General features: G+C 59.5%; 1 protein-coding gene and 1 long non-coding RNA gene across 2 annotated transcripts in view; one reads left to right on the forward strand and one right to left on the reverse strand.

Annotated features, from left to right (window-relative positions):
• Window positions 1-3,781: 3,781 nt before the first annotated feature.
• Window positions 3,782-27,743, forward strand: part of RASGRF1 (Ras protein specific guanine nucleotide releasing factor 1) — a 50,151-nt gene continuing 26,189 nt past the window's right edge. The window contains exons 1-8 of the mRNA XM_090263835.1: window positions 3,782-4,156; window positions 13,074-13,180; window positions 14,321-14,468; window positions 21,258-21,350; window positions 23,199-23,452; window positions 24,635-24,714; window positions 25,945-26,138; window positions 26,364-26,473. Of these exons, the coding sequence (XP_090119961.1) occupies window positions 3,881-4,156; window positions 13,074-13,180; window positions 14,321-14,468; window positions 21,258-21,350; window positions 23,199-23,452; window positions 24,635-24,714; window positions 25,945-26,138; window positions 26,364-26,473 (1,262 nt within the window). The 5' untranslated portion in view covers window positions 3,782-3,880. The remainder of the gene's footprint in view (window positions 4,157-13,073; window positions 13,181-14,320; window positions 14,469-21,257; window positions 21,351-23,198; window positions 23,453-24,634; window positions 24,715-25,944; window positions 26,139-26,363; window positions 26,474-27,743) is intronic.
• Window positions 10,926-27,743, reverse strand: part of LOC149992183 (uncharacterized) — a 35,132-nt gene continuing 18,314 nt past the window's right edge. Inside the window, exons 2-3 of the long non-coding RNA XR_016508516.1 lie at window positions 12,998-13,121; window positions 10,926-11,770 (exon numbers count right to left, since the gene is read on the reverse strand). This is a non-coding gene — a long non-coding RNA (uncharacterized LOC149992183). The remainder of the gene's footprint in view (window positions 11,771-12,997; window positions 13,122-27,743) is intronic.

Genomic DNA, 27,743 nt, shown 5'->3' on the forward strand with positions numbered 1-27,743 from the left:
AATTTTGCTCTGAACTTCCTGACAGCCAAAGTTCAAGGGTAATCTTGATCAGTTACATAATTCTTCATTCAATCAACCAACACCCTACCAGGACTGAGGGTGCTCTACCCCCTGCCAGGCATTGTGCTCAGCACAGGTCAGGGGTGTAAATGGTGACAAGACAGATATGACTCTTGTCCTCATGGAGTTTACTTCCTAGTGGCGAAAACAGATTTTTAAAAATGCAGGTAAATAGACAAATCAGTAAAATGTTTACAAATTCTAAAACATGGAATGAAATTAACAAATATGGGACTGAGAAAGAGAATAAGTGAAATGGGAGTATATATATATATATACATATATTAAGGTGGTCAGAGAAGGACCCCATGAAAAATGAAAACCAAGCTCAGGCCAATGGGACAAAAGTAGCTAATCATGAAAGGAGAGGAAAGGGATGCCAGGTGGCAAGAACAGCTTGTGCAAAGGTCCCGTGGCAGGAAGAGTTTGAATAAAAATGTGCCATTTGTTCCAAGTCATACATGGCATAACTCTGATCCAACTCCTCATTCCTTTTATAAGAGTCGGTAAGAATCTGCTTCCCCACCTGCCCACATGAGAAGACACATGTCGGTCTACAAACCGCAGCCCACTCCCAACTACAGATTCTGCCAAGCCACCCAGGTGCTGAACCAATTCCGATTTGAGACAGGAGTCTCAGCCAGCCCAGATCCCCACTGGGTGAGGTTAGATACGCAGCCACCCTTTGACCCCTGAGGTCCCAAGTGACCCACTGTTACAGGCCCAGAGCCCTGGGGTTCTTCCTCCTCAGGATTGTGGAACAGCTATAAATAACACATGATGCCTGGGGGGGCCCTGAAAGTTCTCTGCATCCTTGCCCTTCAGACCATGTACGCTTGAGCCAATAATATCCAAACCACCCATGCAAAGAAACAAAGACAGAGAACCATGGACAGAATTTGCTTGTGACTTTCCTTCCTTCACTCTATCAAGCAACCGTTATATGACACCTACTGTATGTCAGGCCCTGTGCGTCCCATACTGAGAGGCTGCAGAAAGAGATCGAGAAGCCTGTTTTGTATTATAAAAGCCCATTTTGGTAAATATAATAGCTTAGGAAAAACTCAAAATTAGATAGCAAAAATACATGTAAGAGCTGTTACCTATTTATTTTATATATCGCCTTGATTTTTCACAAAGGGCCTGCATTACACTTAAAATCATATGAAATGATATGAGAGTTCCCACCGGGAACTCCAAGACCTGCAAGAGGGGACCGACAGGTCAGCCTCCTGGTGCCAGTTGCAGGGGGCAGGGGGTTGTAGAGAAGAGATTTTATTGGTCCAAGTGTTAGTGGTTCTCAGCCCTGGCTGTGCTCTGCAATCACCTGGGGAGCTTCCTAAAGTACTGACGCCCAGGTCCCATCCTCAGAGGTTCCAATGTGACAAGCCGGTGTGAGTCTGAGCACACACATTTTAAAAATCCTTCCAAGTGGTTCTGAAGTACCCCAGGGTTGAGGCCCACTAGAGCGATCGGTTATTTTCCTGATCACATCTCCATCAGAAACTCTCCCCAGTCCCAGCAAGAATGGCTTTGATCCTGCTACACCTAGGCCCACACAGAGGAGGAGCCTGGGCTGGTCCGCCCTCCCACATCTGGAGCCCTCCCTCCCTCAGGAGTGCCTTAAATCCTCCCCAGTGTCCCGTCACCAGGTTCTTGATAAAAATGCACCCTCAGACCCTGCCCCAGAATGAAAACCTGCATTTTAACAAGACCCCAGGTAACTCACATCGTATTAGTGGGTCTTCAACTCTGATGCACATTAAAATCACCCATGAAAGCATATAACCTGCCACGGCCTTTTGTGGGTCCTCATGAAATGTCCCAGGTGACCCTGTGCAGTCCACGTTCAGAACTCAGGTGCCATGGGTCTGTCACAGTGGTCTCCATGCGGGCCCACCCTCGGGTCTGGCCCATCTGAGAAATGCTGCCCCCATTTAGGAGACAAGCCAACCATTCTGCCATCCAGGGACCACCCACTCAGCTTATATAGACCATGGGAACAGACCAAGTTCAAATCCCACCTCTGTCACTTCCTAGCTGTGACTCTGAGCAAGTCACTCAACCCCTCCATGCCTGATTTCCCCTCCTCTGTACCATGGAGCTAATGATGGAGGTCGGAGGGAGGGGTAGAGAACCTACTTCATAGGGTGTGCAAGGATTGAATGACTGAATTGATCTAAAGCATCTAGAAGAGCCTGGATTAAGAACCTCAATCCTGCTTCCATAAAGAAGGCAAAAGAGAAGGAAGGTGGTCATAGTGTAGGGTCTCTCCTGGGAAAATCAAGACCAAATGAAGAGGGTTCACCATCTGCCCTCCTTGTTTTCATTCTTCGTGAAGAAAGACCAGCCTCACCAGGTCCTTAAAGAGAGTCCCCCAGCACCCAGAGGAAAGGCTGGGGTTCACAAGGTCAGCAGCTCTCCCAGAATGTGCCCCACCCCAGGAACGCAGGCCTGCCATTGTGCCCAGGACTGGGCAGCTAAAAGTCCTCCACAGCGGGGTCTCTTGGTGGATTCCCCTGGGCGCTCTAAACGGTGTCCCTCCCTCCCTCCTTCCTTCCTCCAGCTGGCTGTGCATGGCCATCCCTGCAGCAGACAGGCCAGCGGGCCAGGCGCCTTCCTATCCCAGCACAGCCACTGCCTCTGCTGCAGACAACACACGCTCCTCTCTCCAGCGCCACTGCTGGTGGCCCGCACCCTCCCAGTGCAGCAGCAGCATGCGGGCGCTGTGACGTTCTCGGATAAATGCCCTGGAACTGTGTAGGCGAATGAAAGCTAAAAATAAGAACGGAAAATCTATCATTAAGGTATCATTGCGCCAGCGCAGCTATTTGAAGGCTCCCATAGTCCCCAGCGTTTGCGTTTGAAGCCCGCCCTCAGGCTTTGGTGGGTATTTGCAGAAAACTCCCAGCAGCGGCTAGCCGGCCAGACCTCAGGGCGCTTGGGTGGCGCTGGTAATTATGGCAACACTGAAAATAAAGTAATGCACACCTCCCCCTCTCCACCTCACCCCCTGGATTGCCCTTATGTCGCTGGGGAAGCCACCGTGAGTGGGGCTGGATGCGGAAATGAATGTGACCCGCCAATTATGCAGACTAGGATTGAAAGCTCTTTTAGATCCACCTCACATCCACCTTCCTCCACCCAGCTCGGATTAGAAAAATAAAGTACCCGGAGGGAGCCTTTGGAGAAAATGGCAACTGGGACTCTGCCCTAGGTCTCCTGCCTCCCGCCAAGGGGCAAAAGACACAAACTCTGGGGTGCCGAGTCGCCAGGTTTCCACGGGGTTAACGGAAATTGATCTGATTTGCTTTTGAACACCCGAAGGGGAGAGGAGAGACCAGGGGCGGGCAGACAGGGGTTGTGTCTGTGTGCGTGTCACGGAGAGGGAGGGGGCTCCAAGGCACAGCCTGCGTGGCTCTGCGCCTGGCAGACTGCGTGTGTGTCCCTGTCCCCGCTGCTGAAACGGGCTCTTCGAGGGATCAGAGTCACATGACTCTGCCTGCCCCTCGCCAGCCAGGCAGCTCCCGGCTTCCTCCGTTTCCCAGGTGCTGGGGGGCAGGGTCGAGTGGCAGCTCCTGGGCCGCAGGGCTCTGAGGAGCGGAGAAAAGGTCTCGGCAGGGAATGGTACATCTGGATTGCAGAAGCTGTGGCTAGGCGCCAGATCCCGGAGTATAGACATTTGGGGGGCGGGGTGGGGGGGAGCGAGGAAGAGCGAGCCAGTGGCAGAGAGAGGCAGCACACAGCGCACTGACTGGGAGCTGCCAGGGCCGCGCGGAGAAGATGTAAGCGCAGGGGATCTAGCTGGCCTCGGAGCACCATGCAGAAGGGGATTCGGCTGAACGATGGCCACGTAGCGTCCCTGGGGCTACTGGCGCGGAAGGACGGCACACGCAAGGGCTACCTGAGCAAGCGGAGTTCGGACAATACAAAATGGCAAACCAAGTGGTTCGCGCTGCTGCAGAACCTGCTCTTCTACTTCGAAAGCGACTCCAGCTCACGGCCCTCGGGGCTCTACCTGCTGGAGGGCTGCGTCTGCGACCGCGCGCCCTCCCCCAAGCCTGCGCTCTCAGCCAAGGAACCGCTGGAGAAACAGGTGAGGCCAGCGGCGCACTTGACCTCTCCGCAGCCCGGAGCTCGGGGCCCTCAGCCGGCTGGTAGGACCCAAACTTCGGTGCCTGCACTCTCCGCACCCTTGGCACAGAAGAGGGTTGACCCCAGCGGAGGGCGGCGGGGGGTGACCCCGCGGTGGGTACAGGGTGCGGGGACTGCGGGCAGGGAGTAGATGCGGACTGCGGCTGCCCTTCCCCAGCAAGCTTCCTGGGAGCCGGGACAGGAGGGCGGGGAGGCAGCGATGTGAAGGGAGATGGAGCCGGGGGCCAGAGATGATGACTGTGAACCGATGTCCGGCCCAAAACGGTGCACCCCATCTCCGCCCCCACCCCTCGGCCCCAGCGAGCCCCTACTGCCCGCCCAGACCTGGGAGGTGCCGTTGCCGGTAACGAGGAGGGAAGGATGCGACTGAGGCGTCCCAGCGCCGCAGCCCCAGCCCCCGCCTCACCACCGCGGGGAGCAAAGAGGAGCCTCCGCTGGCGCTGCCAAGTTCCGGGGGTTGTGGTTCCCAGGGGTCGGTCAGGTGCCATTCACCACTGGTGGCCTCCCAGCCAGCCCCAGGTCCCAGCAACAAACCAAGGGGCCCCAAGCACCCCACTGAGGCACTGGGCCAGGGTGCTGCGGAGGCCGCGGGCGGGACAGGGGCGCCTCTCCTCCCCGCCCTCTGCGCGCCTCCACCGCCGCCGCAGTCCTGGCTACAGCGCTGCTGCTGCTGCTGCTGCGCTCGCCTTTCCTGGGCCGCGGGCTCAGGGGCCAGGCCCGGGGGTGGCGGGGCTTGGGCTGGTAGGGGTGCGCCTTCAGCAGGAAGGGCGGGGTGGGCACCTGCAGCTACCGGGTGGGAAGTCCAGACGAGGAGGGAGGCGAGCGTTTTGAATCTCGGCCCCCGACCTCTGGGAAGGTGAAGTGGGAGGCAGTGGATCCTAAAGGGTGGGTGCTGGGAGGGGTCCGACCGGGCGGTTGGCACCTCGACGAGGACCCTGAGGCCCAGAGAGAGGCGGTGACTTTTCCGGTGCTGCTCCGGGAGCTGCGGCTCCCTCGGGGGCCTGAGAAACGAGTGTGATCGCAGAAGCCGTCGCTGCCTGCAGCCTGGGGGGAGGGGGGCTGCCCTGGCTGGGCCGAAGGCGAGGCCCGAGGGGCCCCCTAACTGTGAAGGCAGCTCTGACTGTCTGCAGCGCAGCCCCCCGTTTCCGGCCCTGAGCCTGTGAGGGCTGGGCCCGCGGACGGGAGTGCCTGCAGGGCGGTTTCTGGGCATGGCCAGCCCCACGGCAGGCAGGGGCTCCCGGAGGGCAGGGCAGGGCCCAGGGCGGGCGGCTCCTTCCGCTGGAAAAGCGCCCAGGAGGCCGAGAGGACCCACGTGGGAGGGCAGGACCGGCCCGGCCAGAGGCGCTGCTCTCAGCCCGAGAGCCTGGGGGCGCCCGCCTGTCTGCCCCCGGCCCCCGGGCCGCCCCTCCGTTCTGCAGCTGCCTCCTGCCTGCGGGGCCCAGCGAGCGCCGCCGGAGCCCCTGTAGCACCCGCAGCGCGGACAGCAGCGCCCCTCCCGCCCGGGGTCTCGCGCCTCCGGTTAAGTAACGGCCGTGAACGCGCGCCCGCAACGCGAGCGAGGCCGGCCTGGGTCCGTGCTGGGAGGGCGCGCACCGTATCCACCGGGACGGGGGCTGAGGGCCGGTCGCAGACCGTGCGGCCCCCATGCCCTTTCCGCGGGGGGGGGGGGGGTGCGCCGACGACGGGGGCGAGGGGCTGCCCGGCGGGACCAGCCCTAGAATTCACTCCAAGTCCCAGGACCCCCCAACACGAGGCCCCACGTTCACGCCGGCCATCCAGCGAGCCCGCCGTGGCGGGAACGCGCAGGCCGGGGCGGAGCACGTAGTAGGTGCGCAGGCCCCCCGAGGTCCGACTGCCCCCGTCCCACGCGAAGTTCGGCCCCCCCGGAGGGCGCCCCTTGGTGTCCGCCCTTCCCCCGCTTGGCCGTGGAGCGACCCCCAACCGCTTTCCTCAGCCGCACTCCGAGCCCCCCGAAAACCACTTCCGGCCCCAGCGACCCCCGCAGCGCCCGCCCAGGACCCCCCCATCCGCGGCCTCCGCCTCCGCGCCGCTCGCCCCGCTGCCTTTCCGACGAGACCCTCCCCGCGCTCACTCACCAGTCGGCCTCCTCGGGCAGGCGGCGGCGGCGGCGGCGGGCCGCGTGCCCGGCAAGCAGGCGGCACGCGGGGTCTGCGGAGGGAACGCGGCGCCGGTCCCTGAGGGGCCCGAGGTCCGAGGGGCGCGCGCCCGCTCCGTGCGAGCGGACTCTGGCAGCCCTCGCTCGGCCGCAGGACCGGCAGGACGCGCTGTGGCCGGTCACGCGTGCGGGCCACCCCCTCAGAGGCGCGGCACGCGGAGCAGCCCCGGGGCCGGCCCTCGCCCGGGCGACGCCGTCTCGCGCAGGGTCTCGCGCAGGGTCTCCCGAGAACCAAGCTGGGCTCGCGCCTCTGCGTCTCTCCCGGGTCACGTGAGCAGCGTCGCCTTGGACACGTGCAGGGCACGTGCTGAGGGCCACGCCCCGGGCACGTGCTGAGGGCCACGCCCCCATGAACCAGACCCCAGTCCCACCTGAACTTCTGTATGAACGCGCTTTGCAAACGACGTCCGCGGACACGCACTGCCACGCGCCCTCCAGCTGTGACAGGGCAGGAAGGCGGGTTCGGACGGGGCTCTTGCAGCCGAGCGCGTCGAAAACTAGACAAAAACACCCGGTCGCCCTCAACGCAATTTATTGAGCACCTACTGCGCGCCCTGCACCGGAGGGCACCTTCCTTGATCACCCCCCACAGCCCTGTGAGGTTATCACTGTGAATCCACCTTTGAGACGACAAACTGAGGCCCGGAGACGCAAAGCCAGCCGTCCGCGGCGCAGCCTGACTCCCGACCTGAGCCTGGTGCCCGCCAACCACACAGGGACGTGGACTCGGGGGGGCGGGGGGCTGTGGGAGCTCACTGTCCTCTGCCAAGCGAAATCAAGAGGAAGAAAAAGAAGAAAAACTACCAGCGGTGACAATATGTCACGGTCGGCCACGTGACTTGTGAGGCGGCTTTTCTTTCTGCTCGGGTCCCATGAGCGCTGGGACAACGTGCACCCAGGCAGGCGGGCAGGCCTCCCCGCCCCGCCGGCCCGTCCCCTGGGCTCGTGCCCGCGTGCCCGCAGCCTGGAGCCGGCTCAGCCCCCGCTGTTCGTGCAGGAGTGACGGTGACGCGTGGGCCTGGCAGGGCCCCAGAACGCTGCCAATGCCCAGACGCCTCCGGGAGGGCGACTGTCGTGCAGGGAGCAGCTGGGAGCCTTGAGCACCCCCACTGCTGGTCCCCCGCCAGACGCGCGGCCTGTCCTCCCAGCTCACTCACTGGGCAGGTACCGGCCCCGCCTGGGACAGCCAGCCGCACAGGACAGCTTCGGATGCTGGTCGGGCCCCTCTGGCTGCGGAAGGTCTGCAGGCCCTCTGAGCCCTCATTTGCCCTTGTGTGAGATGCAGACTATACTGTACTACCGCCTGCCAGGCAGCCCTGTTCTGGGTAGTGAACGGGGTGCTCTCCGTAACCTCCCAGTGTAACACAGTAGGTCTTATGAATACATGGCAGCTGTCAGAGAGGCAGCTTTTACTTCAGGACCCGGTCTTCCTCAGGGAAGCAGTGGGTCACCTGGGCCTCTGCCAGGTTTGAAGGATGTCAACACCGAGCCCTGACCCTGGACATAATAAAGACAGGATGGTGCATCTTCACATAAAGAACCCACGGGTTTCTGAAAACGTCTGAGCCAAGTGCCCCTCCAAGAGGAAGAAGGGTTGCTGTGGGAGCCTGCTTTGCCCCTGGCGGCCACACCACCACCGGCCCTGATAGCCTGACTTCCTCGGTCTCTCTCAGACCCACCCACCACCGCTATGGTCCAGGCTGCTGTCACCTCTCCTCTGGACTTAGGTGGTGGCCTCCTAACCCGCGTACTAGTCAGGATGGGCTGGGTTATGCCGCAGTGACAACCAGGCCACACCCTGAGCTTGGTGGGCAGTGGCGGGACCGTCCAGTTCCCATCCAAGTGCTGGTTCCGTACCTTCCTATCCAGCCACCACCCAGATAGGCACCTTCTCAGACTGAAGCCTGCAGAGTCCTTTCCACACTGAGCATGTCATGTCAGAAACAGAGCAACCCGGCCGTTGCCATGGGATGTAGGGAGACAGGCTCCTCGTGGGAGGTACATGACCCTCAGATAGCTGGAGCTCATCACTCAACAGATACCTCAGTGTCTGTCTCTTCCAGGCCCCGAGTTCTCACGGCCAGTAAATATCAAGGGCAGAACTTGAACCAGGCCTCCCAGTTCTGGGTCATTAAGGTCAGTGGGCATCCAGGCCAATTGTTACATTCGGAAAGTTAATACATTAAAGACTAGATTGCACTAATCCAGCAAAGCTAACGCAACCTGTTTCCCCTGAAAAGTGCAATGATTACTTTCAAAAAGATACTTCCCAATTGAGTTCTTAGGTTTTTCGAATTGGAAAATCCAACTCAGACCTTAAAATAAAAGCTTTTCATGATTAATTGCCGGAGAGCGAATAAATGATGTCTTCTGTTTTTACAAACAGAAGCTGAAGGGCAGGTGTGTCCAGACAAGTTCATTCAGTGAGCCAGAGGTGGCTGGTGGGAAGGTGAGGGGTGCGCTTGTGCGTTGTGATGTCAGGTGAAACGGTGTGCGTGCAGGACCAGCCAAGTGTGACCCCCGTGGTCTGGAGGAGTGTCGTGAAAACCGAGACCGGTCAGCAGCTTGGAGAGCGGCGCTGACACAGGCCGCGGGGCTGGGGGCCAAGCCTCTCCCTGCAAGGGCTGGGGAACAGAGTGGCTGCGGGTGAGAGGTGGAAAGGGGACCTGGGTGTCCAGGAGGATGTAAGGAGGAGCCTGGATGGATGGCACGTCGTCAGGTTCTCTCTAGCATGGCCCCTGTGCACTGGGCTTTCAGGCATCATGAGGTAGAGAGGGCTGGCTGAGGGTGCCAACTGGGACCACAGCCCCAAAGGTGACCAGGAAGGAGGAGGCAGGACCCAGCAGGGAGAAGCTGGCCCTGGCTGACCAGGGCACCAGAGTGGGACCTAGTAAGAGGTCAGGTTGCCCAGGAGTGCCCACATCCCCCTTTGGTGGGTGCCATGAGCAGAGACCCAGTGGGTCTGGGTTCTAGTCTCGCTGGATTCGTCGCCAAGGACGAGACCAGGGGCAGAGAGACCAGAGGGGGCAGTTTTGTGGCCCAGGTGTGAGATGCTGAAGCTCTGAGGCAGGGAGTGGCCGCAAGGACAGGGGAAGGCAGAGTCCAGAGACAACGAACAGCACAGAACTTGGTGGCCACTTGACATCGGGAATGAGAAAGAAACCAGAGCAGAGGCTGATGTCAAGAAGGCCGGAAACTGCTGATTCATAAAAATCCTTGGATCCAAGCACAGCTGTCACTCAGGGTAGAAGCCTCTCCCAGGCCCCACGCTCACAGCGGTGGCTGGATCATGTGTGCATATGTAGCTGCCCATGTGGTCGAGTGTTTTTACTTTTTCATTTAAAACAACAGAAATTTACTCAGTTCTGGAGGCCAGAAGGCTGAAGGCTCTGGAGGAGAGTTTTTCCTGCCTCTCCCTGTGCCCAATGGCTGAGGGCCACCCCAGGCATTACATGGCCCGCAGACGCATCTGTCCCACGACTGCCCCCTGGGGCTCATGTGGCTTCCCCCCAGGTCTCTGTCCACCTCTCCCTCCTCCTGTTAATCCAGTACAACCTCATCTTGACTTGATTATTTCTGCCAAGGCTCGATTTTCAAACACTCCCAGGTTCCAGGTAGAGATGAATGTGAGGGGATGCTATGTGTCCATGCGTGTGATGACTCTGTGGGTTTACAGGCCATTACTGAGCGCTCTGTGACCCAGGAGCTTCCCCCACACTGTTTTCCACGACCCTGGGAGGTGGATGATATCCTCCCCATTTTGTGAAAGAGGAAATACGGAAGTGAAAAGACAGGGGGGAGGCCCCAAGTCTAAATAAATAGTAAATTTAAACCCAAGTCCCAGAGGGGACTGCCCGGGACACAGGTTTGATGCTATGTTGCTAGATCTTCCAAGAAATGAAAGCAGAAGGTTCCGCGGTGAACTGAGCTGGGAACAGGGACCAGCACCGCAGGACTGCTCAGTGCTTTCTCTTTTAAGTATATTTTATTGATTATGTTGTTAGAGTAGTTTCAATATTTTTCCCCTTTGCTCCCCTCTGCGCAATACCCCGCTTCCCTCCATCAATCCCACCCCCCTTAGTTCATGTCCATGGGTCGTGCATATGTTTTTTGGCTTCATCCTTTCCTATATTATTCTTAACGTCCCCCTGTCTATTTTGTACCAACAAATTATGCTTCTTAGTCCCTGCACCATTTTCCCATTTCTCCCCCATTTCCCCATTTCTCCCCCTTCCCCCTCCCAGCTGATAACCCTCCAAATGATCCCCATACCTATGATTCTGTTCCTATTCTGGTTTGCTTAGTTGGATTTTGTTTCTATTTCTTAGATTCAGTTGTTGATAGTTGTGAGTTTGTTGTCATTTTAGTGTGCATAGTTTTGATCTTTTTCTTAAGTAAGTCCCTTTGACATTTCATATAATAATGGCTTGGTGATGATGAACTCCTCTAGCTTCGCCTTATCTGGGAAGCACTTCATGGCCCTTCTATTTCAAATGATAGCTTTGCTGAATAATCTTGGTTGTAGGTTGCTTTTCTTTACATTGAATACTGCTTGCCAGTCCCTTCTTGCCTGCAAAGTGTCCTCTGAGAAATCAGCTGATAGCCCTATAGACACCCCCAGTAGGCAACTCTCTGCCTCTCTCTTGCTGCCCCCAGGACTCTGTCTTTATCTTTCACCTCTGGCATCTCAGTCAGGCTAGCAGTATTTCCCGGTGGGGAAATCACTTATTTAAAGGAACAGGAGCCCATTCGCAGCAGGTCAGGTGAAAGAGAGGACTCTGTTGGAACCGCTATGGTGGTTATTAATGGAACCCAAGGAGAAAACGTGCACCTGAGTCTCTAAGGCCCGGGCTGGAATGGTCCCGCCACTCAGCCTCGCCTGGCCCCTCCCCAACTCTAGTTTCATGGCGCTCACTCCTGCCCTGGGAGCCGGCCTGGTGTCTGTGGGAGCCTTGTTTTGGCGTTAGAATCCCGTTTCTCACCTGCCCACAGACTCCTCCATCTTCACGTCCCATTGCCAAGTCCAGGGCCTGACCCCACAGGTGGTGCTCAATGAAGGTTTGTTATCCTGGCACCTGCACCTTCTAGCTGTGTGACCTTAAGCAAGTGGCTCAACTTCTCTGAGCCCCAAGTCCATCCATCCACCACAGAATAGATGATAATTCCTGTTCCAGTTGGGGAGCGTGGGAATAAACAGAGCCTGGGAGATGAACATGCACCTGTCATCTCTCAAGAGGGGGAAGCACTAGGAACCCACCTGTGGCTCTGTTTTCCGCCTGCTTCCGTCTCGAGGGGGAGGAGTGCCCACTGGGGCCTCCTGAATTCAGTTATTTGAGGCTGTGGCTGACATTTCATTCCATAGCACCACTTATCTGTTTCCTAGGAAACAAGTGAAAGACATTGACTGCAACAACCCACATACGACACGCACACGCACACACATACATACACACACACGCACTCGGGCTGCCACCCAGACTGACAATTAACAGAAATACAGTAAATGTCAGCAGAAGCTAAAAATAGCTTACGCACCCCACCTTGTACCACCGCTCCCTGCTGCCCAGACACCCAGGGACAGAGGGACTCAGGGCTCCACGGTGACCTCTTCCGAATGGGCAGGCTTGGGGGGCGCCCCTGGCTCACACCGCCTGCCTGCTTCCCCTGGCTGCCCCAGGACCAGACCCAGCGGCCCCCACAGGCTGCCCCCAGCATGGTGCCGTCCACCCTCTGTCTCGCTGATGCCTCTCCCCGCTCCCTCTGGGCCTGAGGCTGGCCCCTCACCCCATTCCACAACCTGGACATTCAGGGCCCACACAGGCAAGCCCATTCCCCTCACCCCTCCCCAACTCTGTAGATCTGCCCTTTATCCTGCCAATGCCCCCCAGTCTATAGCACCGCAGACCCCCAACCCAGGTGCTCAAGCCAGAAGCCTGGGAATGGTCCTTTTGGCTCGAGCGTCCCTCCACTTGCTCAGTCCACTGCCCTGCCCTGTCCCCCTGCCCCGCCTGGTCCTGGCACCCCTATTCCCTCCCCTGCCCTGGACCAATGCCCATCCTCCGGGAAGCCCTTCGCTTCCATTGCGCTGAGGGTCACTGCACCCCAGGGTGTTGTGCTAAGAGCTTCACGTGCATTAACGCACATAACAACACGACAGGTGTGTGTCTGCCGCTAGACCCTCTGCTCCCTGGGAGTTTGGGGCACAGGCCAGCAGGCGACCAGCTCTATGTCAGTCACCTGCACACAACACAGGGGCTTCCAGTGGGCTCTCCTGGGGACGGGTCTGTCGCTAGGTCCCCAGGACCTAGAAGAGTGAGGGGTAAATTTTGGGGGTGATTTAAACGCATGCTGCACTGACTTGGTACCTCGGAGAGACTCTCCCTGTGTCTTCCCTGTAGCACACCTGATGGTGGGAAACTGGCCTTTTTTTTTTCTTTTTTTGCAATTTGTTGGCAAATAGGGCTTTGTGGGTTCTTACTACGCCCTAAGCCCAGGTTCTGCTTCACCACACAAAGTCTGCCTTAACCGCGGCCTCACGTGCTAACTAGGACAGCGCTTCGACAATCCCAGAGAAGGAACCCGTGCCCAGCGCATGGGGACACGCACTTTGCAGACAGCTAGGCCGACAGGCGCTGCTGGTTCCGTGGATGCCCCAATAATCAGAGCTTTCCTTTCGGCGCAGCATTATTTCACGGTCAACTTCACCCACGAGAACCAGAAGGCCTTGGAGCTGAGGACAGAGGATGCAAAGGACTGTGACGAGTGGGTGGCAGCCATCGCTCATGCCAGGTACGTCCCCGTCCCCATGGTCCAGGAGGAAGGGATGGAACCCAGGGCCTGATGTGGTGAGCCTACCCCTGCGGAAGAGGGGCCGTGGCAGAGGAGCAGAGGGGAATGGAGGCTTGGCAGGGTCCCCCTCAGAGCCCAGGAGCTCAGGGCCCGCCTCCCTGCATGCCACAGGGAACGAGAGGCCAGCCGTGCGGAGCGGCGTGGCTATAACCAGGCTCGCTCCTCTTTTCCTGGTGGGGGACTGGGCACCATTGGGCTGGGTGGAGGCTTTCATGGCTACCATGGTGTGAGGCCGTGAGAGTTCTGAGCCAGATGTAGCCACACAGCTGCACAGCCACAAACCAGTGTCATGTTCTCTCACCCACAGACTAAAACCCTTACACCCCTCTGGGCTCTGACACAGGCAGGAGCCCTGCCGCTCCTCCCTCTCCCTGCGGCATGGGCCCCTCGCATGAGGGAGACAGGCTGGGCCCGGGCAGCAAAGTAGAGCAAGAGTCTGTACTGCGGACGACAGAGTCTCCGAGCTGGACCGAGCCTTCAGGGGTCCGGGGCTGAGGCCCCAGAGCTAACAATCCCCCGGTGGAGCTGAGGACAGTCGGGGGCAGGGACACCCAGACACACACACACACCCCAGCCGTAGGTCTTCCTGGCTCAGTGGCCATTGGTGTTTCTGCGTCTGTCTCCCCGTAGGCAGCGGGACCAGTGCCATTCTTGGCAACCCCAGGGCCTGATGCTCAGCAAAGGTGGGGGGTGGGAAGAAGGCAGGGACGGTGCAAGGTACATGCTGAGTATAAGGAAGATGAATGGAGGGTCGATCAATGATGAATGGACAGGTGTTGGAAGGAAGGAAGGAACAATGGATGGATGGACCCCACGGCCCTTCCTTGATCTTTGGATCAAGCCAGCTAACCAGAAACCCTATAGGATGGCCACAGCACCGACCTTGGCCCTGAGGTCAGGCCACTCCATCCCTGTCCCCCAGGGGTGTTCAGATTAGCCACGGAGACCAGGTTATCGGACACCCACCGGATCTGGGAGCCGGGACCCTCTCCTGAGAGCAGTGGCTGGGGAACCCTACCGTGGTGGGAGCTCTTGGGGCACATCCGCCAAGCCCCGTGTGCCATGTCCCTCTGTCCACAGCTACCGGACGCTGGCCACCGAGCACGAGGCGCTGATGCAGAAGTACCTGCACCTGCTGCAGATCGTGGAGACTGAGAAGACAGTGGCCAAGCAGTTGCGGCAGCAGATTGAGGATGGGGAGATCGAGGTTGAGCGGCTGAAGGCAGAGGTGGGTGCCAGCCAGGGGCCCCGGCTCCCCACCTGCAGCCCCAGGTTCCGCAGGACCAGGGGGAGCATGATGGGACAGGGACAGCTCCCAGCCACCTTTGTGCCAACCTCCAAACCTAAAAGCGGTGATGCTGGCAGAGTGGGAAGGTCCCACTGTCAGCTCGGGGCTCTGATCCCACCTCTGCCACCTCAAACTGCACCTGGAGCGAAACCCCCAGCCTCTCTGTGTCCCCCTTCTTACAGGCTTTTTATACCTAACCCTCAAAGCTGTGAGGACGCAGTGAGATAATTTATGGGCAGATTCCTAGTTTCTATGACAGCAGGCACCTTGACTAAGCCTTCTGCATTATCAGCCCAAGACTCTGTGGGGCACAGCGCCCCTCGAAGGTCATTAGAGTGTGACTGCCAGCTCAAGTCCAAGCGGGCCCTGCCCTCTGCATGCCATAACAGGGGCTCACCAGGCAGCGGTCACCAGGTTAAGCCTTCTGGAATTTCGCTGCTGCGAGTGTGGTCCATGAAGACGCAGCGCCTTAGAAATGCAGAATCTCAGACCCGCCCCGGACCTTCTGAGGCAGAACCTGCCCTTGAATAACGTCCCAGGTTCCATAAAAGCTCAGGAGGCCAGTTCTCAGCCCCTTCAGGGCCCCTCCCCAGCTGTCCACCCCCAACAGAAGGGTCTGCTGGCCTCTCACCCCCTCACCTCACCCCTGTGCTCAGAAGCACCTGGCCCCATCGCGCAAGGACCGTGGGCTCTGGGCTGAGGAGGGATAAAGGAAATCCTGCAGTCTGGGCACAAATGTAAAGTGAAAATTGCAAGGCCCTGGCCGGAGTCCCAGAAGTTAATCTCCCCTCCCCATGGCCCACCATCCCAACCCACAGCAGACAACGTCAACCTCCAACTCCCTGACATCTGCACCGTGATGCACTCGGTGCCGAGATTAGGGGTGGGCAGGAGGCCCTGCTGAGTCTGCCACCCAGCGCCCCAGGTGCTGTCTGCAGCTGCCCACCTGGTCGCGCAGAGTCAACAGTAACATGAACTTGGGACTCCAGTTCAGCCACGCTCTCCCTTCAGCCCTCCTCCTCCAGCCACCTCACCCCCCGGCACCTTCAGACAGGCTGCCACAGCCCTACCAACACCCCGACAGGATCGGCCCGCGGTCCACACAAGAGCCAGGCTCAGAGACCTGAAGTCACCCACCCAAGCCGCACGGCTGCGGGTGGCAGAGCCAGGACGGCACGCAGGTCCCTGTCTGCTCCCAGCCTGTCTACGCTGCTCTGAGCCTCCTCATGCGACTCCAGGGATGAGCACTGGCCCCGTCTCGAGACCAGCCGGTTCACTCTTGGACCAGTTCCCTTCTGCAGACGCCCTCGGGGTGCACCCTAGCCCAGCACACATCCCTGAGCCCACGCTGAGCCCTGTGTGGGGAACCCAAGGTCAGACCCCAGCACCAGGTCACCCCTTCATGATCAGGTGTCCAGGTGCCACCCATTTATGAATGGGCCAGCCGACCTGAGCACGGCCTCACCGTCTTCCCTGGCTCCTCACCCGCCACCCAGGCACCTCTGGGCCTCCAGACATGCTGGCACCGTGTGGAACACCCTCATCGCTGCCACGCATTCCTGCCTGGGAAACCCTCCTGGGGACTCCTGGCCCCACTCCCATGGGCTCCCACCCTCAACAGGCGCCCCAGCCTGGTGGGAACTCCCTGAGGGCAGGCCCGTGTCCTTTTTTACTCATGCCTGGCACAGAGCAGGGGCTCAATAAGGGCTTCCCGGGCAGAGGGGCACCAGGAGAATGGAGGTGTCCACCCCTGAGGTCTGGCAGTGGCGCCCAGAGCAGTCAGCACAATACTAGGGCTTCGTGGGGACCGAGTCAGGAAGTGACTCATTTTAGGGCCAACGTGGGTGTGGGTTTGTGTTCCTTATGCCTAAAAGGGATGCAGAGAAGGGGTGGGTGCAAGGGCAGTGGGAGCTGGGAGCCCAAAGCAGGCCAGGAGCAAGAGCGCACGTCTGTGTGTCAGCGCAGCGGCAGGAACCCTTCGGGGGGAATCTGGAGCAATGCTTCCCACTGAGTGCACCCCCCCCCCCAGGGTGGAAACTGTTTTCAAGGAGACTCTGAAAGGCCGCGTGGTGACGCTTTCAGCTGCAGTCTCTCTGCGTCTCTTGCACACACACGTCCTGCAGGGCACAGGCCACCTGCTGGCTTGGGAAGGTGGAAACAGAGCCCGTTGCCCAGGAAGTCGGCCACCAGGGGGCACTAAGAAGCTAGGAAGTGATGAGTAGCCTCCTGACAAAGTCAAGGTCTTAGGAGGTTAGAACAGGGAGGGACCTGAGGACACAGAGTTCCACAGGGGATGGACTTACCCGGGGTCACCTCCAGCTCCGGAGTTCCGGCTCCCGTGCAAGTTACCGCTTCCCCGTGAGGAGACGGGCTGATGAAAGGCTGCATGTTAGGGGTGACTGCCTGCCGCCTGGGCGCCCCAGGCTCTCGGGTTCCCCTTTTCTTGTTGATGCCAAACAGCTCTCCCCAGGCCCCACCCCACTATCCCTGAGGATGCCAGGGGTTCCATTCTCCTGCCACGGCCTTCTCTCAGGTTCCGCTGCCCTGACTGGCCACACCACTCCCCATTATCAACACAGCTTCCCCAGGGGATCACCGCGTGTCCCCGTCAGGATCAGCTGGGTTCTGCTGCTGAAACAAACGACCCCAACATCCTAACCACTTCAACAGCAAAGGTTGCCTTCTCGGTCCCATGGCGCTCTCACTCAGAGTTGGGGACGCGGGCTGCTGGGGCTTCGCTGTCCCATCCGGGGACAGGAACGTTGCAGCTGATGAGTGACACCTCCGCTCACTTCTGGTGGGACAAGCAAGTCCCAGGACCACACCCGAGTCCCAGGACCTGGGAAGCACCATCCTGCCGCGTAGGGGAGAAGGTGAGCTCTGATGTCAACCTGCTGCGTCCCCTGCTTCCGTCCCCGAGCCCCAGACACAGGCTGGTATATGTTGCAGACTTCCCAGAAGGTTTGGACATGACAGTATTGAAAGGGAAGACGTCCCTGCCTCACACTGCTCAGGCTTTCCTGTGACAAGTTTCCTTCAGTGACCTCTCTGCGCACCTGCATGTGCCATTCGGTTGGTGGTCTCATTCAGAACCTCTTTCTCAACAAAGCCCCTTGCCCTCCATCCAGTGATGTGCTGGAGCCACTCATGCCAGCGGCAAAGAGCCAAGAATGTTTCCAAGAACTCGCGAGCTACTATTCAGCCTTCAGTGGCCTCGCAGAGGGTGAGGGAGGAAGGCTCACACGTGGAACCTGCCAGCCAGAGCTTCTCCTGGTGGCTACGCACTTACCAACATACCTGTGTTGGCCCCTGCTACACCGTTTGCAGGGCCCGGGGCAAAATGAAAATCCGAGGGGAGCCTTTGACAATTCAAGGCAGCAACCCAGAGCCCTGAACCACACGCTGGGCCCTTCTCAGCCGGGGCTCTGCCCAGCCCGCCTCCCCGGCCCCCTCTCTGTGGGTAGGTACAGCAGGAGGTCAGCCCAAACAACAGTCTGCGTGAAGCTTTAACGAGGCTGTTTTCTCACATCTGAGCAACCCCCTCAGGCCTCAGCTTTCATAACCAGGAGCTCCGAGGACCCCCTAACATAGAGGGACACCTGCTTCTGAGAAGGAGCCCCCCCACCCCCCCGCCTCCGGAGCACCCACTCAGTGTGGCTATGGCCTCGTCTTAACAGCTCCTTTGCTCCCATTTATGATTGGACGTAAACTCGGAGAACTGAGGCAGGCCCTGAAGGGTAAGACTTTAGAGTTAGTCATAGTATTTTATCGACTTGGAAGCACTCAGCATCCTACAAGGCTGGCACTGGTTTAAAATAAGACTTCAGCTGTGGAATCGGTTTGGCAGATGAACTTGGACACGGAACCCAACATATAAAGCAGGTCAACAAGGAGCCAGCTCTGAGGGAAGCAGAAGAAGCCACCTTGACGTTCTCCATGGGGCCCTCCCCACTGCCCCACCAGGGCCCACCCCCTGGGCCCGGAACCCCGCCCCCTTCTCTCTTCTAGACAACCCCCACCCCCCACTGGCCTGGCACACAAGACCCTGCCCACCCGGTGCCTTTGTTCACACCATCCCTTCTGCTCCAATTCCTCCCATGCCAGAGCCACCTGCGAGCTCCTACTTGCCCTTCAGAACCTCTTCTGGAAAGCCCTTTCCATTCCTGTGGTGAGCCCAGCTCTGCAGCAGGTGCACCTCTCTGTCCTGTTCTGGCCTGGCCTGGCCTTGTGGGAGTTTACGTGTGGCCGCTGTGGATACCCGCCCCCCCTTCTGAGACTGGAAACCCCTCCAGGGGCCCTTCTGACTTCTCCACCTCCAGCTCTGTCTCCCCCATGCCCAGGACGGCGGTGCCCAGTGCAGAAACCCCACGAGGATGCAGCGGGCACCTCCTAGGCTCGGAAGAGGCTGCGGGGACTTGACAAGGAAGGAGAGAAAATGGAGTTATGTGGCAGCTGGTGGAAAAACAAGAAATAGAGGGATAGTTAGCAAAACCATGGCTGCGAACACAAAGAAAAAACCGGGATAAATTCCACCATCAATTACGGCCGAGAGAGGGCAATGGGGTGAGGCAGGGCAGGTGTGCAGTGCCCTGACGGGGTGGCAGAGGAGGGCCAAGAAGGCCCGTCTGCGGGTGGCGAGTGGGCAGCCAGAGCTGGGTGCTCATGGGCCATGTGGGCTGTGAGCCAAAGTCCCAACCCTCCCGGCTACCACTGACAAAAGTCACCTGAGCAGCTCCTGGACAAGTGAAGCGGGGTCCATGGCCAATCCTTCCCAGAAGGGACCTGCCAGGCCACAGAGAGCTGCCTCTGAGAGCTCATATCGCGCCGCCACCCTGAGACTGTCTCCTCGAAGGGGTGGGCTGGGGTCCAGGCGCCTGCAGGGTCCCCGAGCTCATAACTCTGCAGAGCGTGGCCCACCTGGTCTGATGCTTAAATAAGGCTCCGTGGCCGCCGGTGTTGCCTGCGCAGGGAGCAGGGCGCCTGGCCTAATTGCATCTATTTTTGCCCGGGTCCCTGCTGGGCAGGTGTCCTGGAATGCCTCTCTCTGAGAGCGGTGCCACCGGTTTTAAATACAGATCCACACGCCCGCACATGCGCACACGCACGCTACCCAACCAAAAGGAAAAGGGGTACCAGGTGCAAATTCTAAAACTTATCAAAGAGAGCAGACTGGCGTGGGGGTGACAATATCAGGCCAACACTGAGCATGTCCACCAGACATGCCCGAGCTTCTGAGCTCTCCGGAAGCATGTACATGTGTGCATGCATGTGTGTGTGTGTATGTGTGTGTGTGTGTGTGTGTGTGTGTTCCTTAGCCCCCAGAGAGTACAGATCAAAGGATCAGCCTTCATTTCAATGTGCAAATGTTCTCAGAGAATCAAAAAAAACGGAGGGGCGGTGCGGCGCGGGGGGGAGAGAAGCGGCAGCCTGCTTGTCGACACAGAATATTTCTCAGTCAGATTATTTTCGGCGACTCTGCAAGCATCGCCAGGTAATTTTAGCAGCGCGGGAGTGGAGAGCAGGGAACAGCTCCATTCTGCTTCCAGAGTGCTCTTTTCGCTCAGTTGTGAGAGCCCATTCATTCTGCGGCTCAGCGAGTGGCTCAAAGAGGGAGCTGGCCTGGTAGCAGCGCCTGCAGGTTCCGCTGAACTGCTACCTCTAAATGTTTTTATTATTTATTGATTTTTTGAGAGAGAGAGAGACATTGATTTGCTGTTCCACTCATTCATGCACTCATGGGTGGATCCTGCCCAGGGATCGAACCCGCAACCTCGGCGTATTGGGACGACGCTCTCATCAGCTGAGCTACCCGGCCAGGGCTAGAGCAGCCGCTACCTGCAGACGTGTGGGGCCCCGCGACTGTGGCATTTCCCTGTGGCTGAGGTTTTTGCTGCTCTGGGTTTTTTTAGTTCACTTATTAGCGTGGCCAACGGTATGTGCTGCATGCCCAGGCCTGGAAACAGGTGAGGCTGCCGTTTGAACGTCTGCAGTGCAAGGAGGCCCTGGTGAAGGGCACCCAGCAAAAATCTGCAGACTTGGGGCCGTGACCTGCCCGCTGGAGGGGTCCCTGGCCCTGGCCGTGCCCACCTCTCTGATCCCCTACCAGATGGAGATTTTTAGAGCAGCTCTGAGGTTCGTTCCCAGGCTGCCCCATTTTCTAGGCCAGGAGTTTCTAGGCTGTGCCCTGAAGATGGCTCTAGGTCAGGGACAGGCTTCAGGCCTGCCCAGGGCAGAGACAGCCAAGCCCCCAGGACACCGCTCACCACCTGCAGCTTGCAGCAACAGACTGGGCTGCCAGTGGGGACTCTGGTGCCAACAACTTTTTAAAAGATTTTTAAAAGAAAGGGACTCCCAAGTGCCCATTAATAGATGAATGGGGAGCAGAATGTGTTCTCTGCAGACAATCGAAGGTCGCTTGGCCTGAAAAAGGAAGGAAGTTCTGGCTCCTGCCACAACGCAGATGAGCCTTGGGGACGTTATGCTGAGTGAAACGAGCCAGCCACAAAAGGACAAATTCCAGATGATTCCAGTTCAGTGAGGGACCAAGGGCCCAGCGCCAGGTCACTCGGAGTCAGCGCCCAGCGGCCGGGAGCCCCGTGGACAGGCCGGCGTCAGGTGCTCACTCACAGGTGTCCGGCTCACGACCTCCTGCAGAGCGGAGTCCCACTCACCACGCAGTGTCCGCTGGCCGGGGGCCCTCTGGGCAGCTGAGCTGTGTTTCCGTTGCAGATCGCGTCCCTACTCAGGGACAACGAGCGAATCCAGTCCACCCAGACCGTCACCCCAAATGATGAAGACAGTGACATCAAGAAGATCAAGAAGGTCTGTACTGTCCCTCCGGGCTGCAGCCCAGCCCAGGCCCCTGCACAGAGCCTCTGAGGGTCCCCCCGCTCCAGGGCATGTCCTACCTCTGCTCCTCTCCTGAGACAGAACCAGCAGCCCTGTCAAGCCATCTCTCTGGCCATCCCTGTGAGGAGGGAGGCTCGGCCCATCTTATAGGTGAAAGAAAGGACTGTGAAAAAAAGGACCAGAACCCAGGCCATGGGACTCACCCAGCCAGGAGCTTTCCTGCCCGCAGGCCCCTCCCCATGTGCACGGCCCCCTCACTGCCAGCAAACAATTTGCACACAACTGCCCCTCAGGCCCCGACACATCTCAGCATGGGCATCAGCCCCTATAAGACCCCACAGTTGCTCCCAGTTGTTTTGTCTGGTTGGAGTCCAGAGAGACAGACATCTCAGAAGGTACTAGGGACCCACTCAGTAGTGGCCAGCACCCTGGGCCACCCTGGGGGAGGGGCCGAGGAAAGCTCACGATTGGATTCATTAGCGGGGAGCCTGAGAAAAACGAGGGAAACCAGAGGGCCCTGCCTGCGGAGCAGCACAGGGATGCATGGGCCAGCGCAGCCCCCAGCCTGTGGAGTTTTCTTCATTTGAGGCCAAGGCTTTGAAAGCCAAACGCATCACCTAAGCATCAGGATTTCCGGTTTCCCGGAAGCAGAAATAGCTACCGTTCGTTAAGTACCTTCCAGGAGCTTTGCTGTTCCTAACAGCAGGCCCCCCTCCCCCACGCGTTTTATTATCTGCTTCTCACAGGGACACAGACAGGCAAAGTGACGTGCCTGAGTCACACAGGGGCCCCCAAGCTCCGAGGCCACATCCCTGGTCCCTGGGATACACCATGTCCTGGAAAGGGAGATCCTACAGCCCTGAGCCCACCTCCCAGACACGAGACAGGCGAGGAGGTGCAGCCCCATCGGTCCCCACCCAGCCGGCTTCGTGCACATGTAGGACCTGCCAGGCCCCCCAAGTCTCAACCAAGCCCCACCGGGCAGGGACGCCTGGGCCGTCCTTCTCAGCTGTGGCCCCACTGGGCTTCCCGGCCCATCTGGAGAAGCCACTGTGGTTGGAACATTTTAAGCACAAGCTGAAACCCCCCTCCCCCCCGCTGCTGTTGCCCTCCTAGAGCCTAGGACAGGCCGCCCCTCACAAGAACACCTTCCTGTCCCCAGAGCTCTGGCCTCTCTTCTCCAGCCAAACCCCCAGCCAGCAGGCCTGAGCCACCCGGGGCGATTCCGGGGTCCCTGGCCCCCCATCCAGCCACCACCTAGCACCCTTGCTTCAGGTGCCCTGGGTCCGCCCATGTGGGGGGATGGCTGGGAGCTTGGTGGCCCTAATGGGAAGCCTGTGCCCCTTAGAATTCTATGCGTGTGAATCAAGGCCTTACCCGAGTTCCTGCCAAAACAAGGAATGCCTGAACCCAAGACAAGCAAGCGGAGCAGGTGTGGGGCCCTTGATCCTCACCCGCCTCCAGATACAGCGGCTGGGGCCCCGCCGTCCTCCCTCAGGGAGCATCTCTGAAGTAGCCAGGGCGCAGAGGGCTGGCGCTGCCAGGGTGTCTGCATGTCTAACCAGTGGAGGCTCCCAGGCTATGGAACACGCCCAGAGCATAGAATGATGCTAGCCCCCCCCATCCACGCTCTGAGGGACCCGGCGCCCTGCCCGGGCCCTTGCGGGCAGCAGAGCCAGGCCTGGTTGGCGTCTGTGCCCTGGTCCCTGCACGCCCAGCGTAGGACTGATGGTGTGAGATCCCCGCCCTAGGGGGCTCCCCGCCCACCCACAACACTGACAGTCTCCCCGCCTCCCCGCCTCCCCGCCTGCGGGCGCCCAGGTGCAGAGCTTCCTGCGGGGCTGGCTGTGCAGGCGCAAGTGGAAGACCATCATCCAGGACTACATCCGGTCGCCCCACGCCGACAGCATGCGCAAGCGCAACCAGGTGGTGTTCAGCATGCTGGAGGCCGAGGCCGAGTACGTGCAGCAGCTGCACATCCTGGTCAACAACTTTCTGCGCCCGCTGCGCATGGCCGCCAGCTCCAAGAAGCCCCCCATCACGCACGACGACGTCAGCAGCATCTTCCTCAACAGGTGAGCCCCGCCCCCCCAGGGGGGAAGCGGAGAGGACCCGCACCAGCCCTGCTCCAACCCAAGCCCCCATCTAGCGCCCACCGAGTGTAGATGGGGAGACGGAGGCCCCAGTAGGAAGGAGGCTGCTGAGGCTGGGTGGGGGAAGCCACATGCCCCCAACCACCTGGGGTCAAGGGCAGGCACGCAAAGGAGGCCCACAGGGTACACGTGGAACTGCTGGCTCTGGGCTGGGGCCAGTGTCGCCCCCCAGGGGACATTTCTGATTGTCAGGGCTGGGCTGACCTTGCTGTGCCGGGCGGTGGGGAGAGGTTGCTATTGGCACCCGGTGCGTAGACACCGGGGATTCTGCTCAACACTGGACAGGGGGGCCCAGGACAGGCCCCCATGAAGGAGGACTCCCCGGGAGATGTCAGTGCTGCTGAGAGGTATAAACCGATGGGTATAAACCAAACTCAGTGGGTTGGAGCATCGTCCTGTAAACTGGAAGGTCGCAGGTTCGATTCTCAGTCAGGGCACAGGCCTGGGTTGCGGGCCAGGTCCCCAGTTGGAGGCACGTGAGAGGCAACCACACATTGACGCTTCTCTCCCTCTCTTTCTCCCTGCCTTCCCCCTCTCTAAAAATAAAAAGTAAATAAAATCCTTAAAATAAATAAGTAACATAACATAACATAAAATCAGTAAGAGAAAGAAACAGTAAATGGACCTGAGGAGTCAAATTCCAGAGGCAGAAATCCACGTGACCAAATCCATGGGAAAAAGCCCAACCAAACCACCAACGATTCTTCCTCAAGCCAATCCAGCTGCAACAACACTCTTTTGTTCTCGTTCGACCGTTTGCAACAGTAGTTTCTGAGTAGGGTTACAGGGGAGATCCTCAGCTGCTACCTGAAGAGCAGAGGCATCAGCAACAAAGCGCCTTACAGTCCTAGCTTACGATGCCCCTGGCCCGCTCTTCTGCCCTGAGCACCCAGCAGCTCTGGGTGCCTCCCTCCCAAGCAAGGAACCCCAGTGCTCTGCTGTCACCTCTAGAAATTCCGGGTCCTTTTTTGACAGGGGTCTCACATATTCGTTCCCACCAGGCCCGAGAGTTACCTGCTGCTGGGCGTGTGTTGGGCTGGGGTCACTGCAGGGGGGAAGGGGATGGGACTCCCTGGCCCACCTCGCCCCGGCTTTCTCTTTCAGCGAGACCATCATGTTCCTGCACCAGATCTTCTATCAGGGCCTGAAGGCCCGCATCTCCAGCTGGCCCACTCTGGTCCTGGGTGAGTCCCAGCTCCCTGCCCCACCCCCATGGCACAGTCCCTCCCCAAGGATACCCTCCGCCCCCGACCCGGGCTGGCGGCGCTGTCTCCTTCCAGAGTGAAACCAAGGGGCCCCTTAAGGACCCACAGAAGCCAAAGAGAAAAGAGACGTTGGCTAAAGCTCTGTCTCTTAAGAGGAAGGGACGTATTTTTAGTTCTTTATCTGCTTTTCCCTTTTAAAAATAATGTATGTGTACCGATGTGAGAAAATTAAGAGAATCCAGAAAAGTGGAAAACGTTTAAAAATATCAACCGTAGTTCTGCCTCCTGAAGATACCACTGTAAACACTTGGGTGTTTTCTTCCAGATTTCCTTCCTGGGCAGATCTCAAGGGCTTTTTTCCCATTTTACATAATTGCAAACCTACTGAATACAGAATTCGGATCTTGCTGTGGGTGTTTTTTTTTAACTGCACAGAGCCGTATATGTTTTCTCGGGCTTGTTGACCGCGGTGCAATGCTCCTGCGCCCCCAAACATAGGGGTGTCAGCAGCGGTTGTCACGGTCCGGCCCACCCGTCAGATGCAGGGCAGGCTGGAGCATGGGGGGCTGGAAGGATAGGGACACGTGGATGAAGGGTCGGGTAGGGGGCAGAGGCTCACACAGCTGTGTCGCACGGCAAGGATGGGGTGTCAGGAGACCTGGTTCCGGGCCACCTCAGAGAGGTGGTGTCACAGGTGGAACACTATGGAAGGGAGGCCTCAGCGCCTCACCGTGGGAGCCGGGCAGGGGGTGCGTGGCCCCCACACAGGCACAACCAGGCGCTCAGCTGACCCCACGGAGCTCGGCAGCTGGGATGGCCCTTAGAGGTGAGGCGCGGGGTGGCCTTTACGCCCCCACCGGCCCCCGCCCTTCAGTGGGATGTGACTGGTGCAAGGCAGCCTCCTCCAGCCAGAGCAGTTCCTGGCTGAGGGGACCCAGCCGAGAGCCATGGGCCACTGGCAGCCCGGCAGCCGGGAAGTGCGTGTCTGAGTGCTGCACAGGCGAAGGGCTCAACGTGGTACCCACTACACCGCCCTGCCCTGACCCCGTCTCCCAAACGCTGAGATTCTGGTGCGGTCCCCATGTCCGGGGCCACCTACCTGGCCAGGGTCCCCTCCAAACGCCCAGAATCTGTCCAGGACCGGCGGGGGCGGGGGGCGGGGCCATGATCTCCCAGGGCAACAGCCCGCTGACCCCGCCCCCCTTGCAGCCGACCTGTTCGACATCCTGCTGCCCATGCTCAACATCTACCAGGAGTTCGTGCGCAACCACCAGTACAGCCTGCAGATCCTGGCGCACTGCAAGCAGAACCGCGACTTCGACAAGCTGCTCAAGCACTACGAGGCGAAGCCCGACTGCGAGGAGCGGACGCTGGAGACCTTCCTCACCTACCCCATGTTCCAGGTGCGCCGGCCGCCCCCTCGGGCTGCTGCCCTGCCTGCAGAAGGGGGTGAGGCCGGCGCCGCCCGGCGGAGCAGGCAGCGTGGGGAGGCGAGCGGGCAGCTCCACCCCACCCCTCCAGCCGCCCCGTGCACCCCAGGCCCTGCCCCCTGCCCGTGTCCAGCTGAGAGATCCCCCTCCAACGCTGCTGTCTCTGTCCCTCTGTCCCTCCGTCCCTCCTCGCCGCAGATCCCCAGGTACATCCTGACGCTGCACGAGCTCCTGGCGCACACTCCGCACGAGCACGTTGAGCGCAACAGCCTGGACTACGCCAAGTCCAAGCTGGAGGAGCTGTCCAGGTGAGCCGGCTGGGCCCCGGCACAGGCCTGGCTGAGGACGCCCCGTGCCCTGCGTGTGCTGAGCCCCAGACGGGTGCGCGCGTGCGCAGGGCAGGGTTCCGGGGGCGGGGCACGGACGCAGGGTCCTCTGGCACAGCCCCAGCCCACGCCGCACAGGGGGCTGCTGTGCTGCCCAAGCACATGGGGGCCGAGGCAGGGCCCAGGGAGGAGGCGCTGCTGCACCCCAGGCGGCAGTGACGCTGGCCTGCACCAGGCAGTGCAGGTCACGAGGAGGTTCAGGTGCTGGATGAATTTTAAAGGTGGAGTGTCTGATGCCTTAGGATGTGGGGGAGACCAGGTGAGTTGGGGGTGGGTGACTGAGATGAGAGAAGTGGGGGAGGGGTGTGCAGGGGGTCTCCTGCCCCCCTGCTGTGGAGTGTTGACCTTGAGAGGGACACCAACAGAGGAGGGGACTCAAAGAGAGGAGGCGGTTTGAGTCTGGAGTTCAGGGGAGGAGGCTCCGGGCAGAGGGGGGGCCAGGCTGGACCAGGGCAGGGCTGGGGCTGAGGGTGAAGGACAGGCTGAGACGCATTCAGGACACGATTGCTGACAAACGAACCATTGTGGGTCAGGGGTCCCCAAGCGTCACATGACCCAGGTAGCTAACTCCTACACACTCTTCCTGATGGGAACTTGGGACCCCAAGAGGCAGCCAGGCTTCTTCTCACTGACGGACGCCTGCCCCAGGGCAGGTGCAGCTGCAGGGGGCACCTGTGTGCCAAGGTATGTGGTCTAAGACCCGGGCCCCTTTTCCCCAGGGACCCTTGGGTGCAGCCCACTCTTGTTGCCTTCCCACCCCCATCATCTGCACCTGCCCCAACACAAAGGGGGGGGGGGGTTCCCATCACCATGACAACAACCCTTGCATCCTCCTCTCAGCCTCCCCTTGGGGCTGGCTCGCTCCAGCCTCTGGCCTTTGTCAACTGTCTCTCCTGAACCTCCATCTCTGGGGCTCACTGGTCGTCCCAGCCCAGGACATGGGGCTGCTTTCCCAGAGCCCCCAGTTCAGAGACAGTCCGGGTCCCCCCACCCCCAACATGGACCAGGCAGAGGCCGCACGCAGCCCAGGCAGCTGCAGACACGCAACTGACCTCAGAGCTGCTGGGGCTGCGGTGCAGTCAGTCACCTCGTTTCTCACCAGCCACACCCCTCCTCACCCAGTCCCCACCCTCCCCAAGAGAAACAGTCACCTCCAGAAATGAGCCCCCCACCCTGGGCTGAGGCCAGGGCC

This window comes from Furipterus horrens, unplaced genomic scaffold (assembly GCF_987537825.1).
Source record: "Furipterus horrens unplaced genomic scaffold, mFurHor1.1.pri manual_scaffold_16, whole genome shotgun sequence".
In the NCBI taxonomy this organism is placed as follows: Eukaryota; Metazoa; Chordata; class Mammalia; order Chiroptera; family Furipteridae; genus Furipterus; species Furipterus horrens.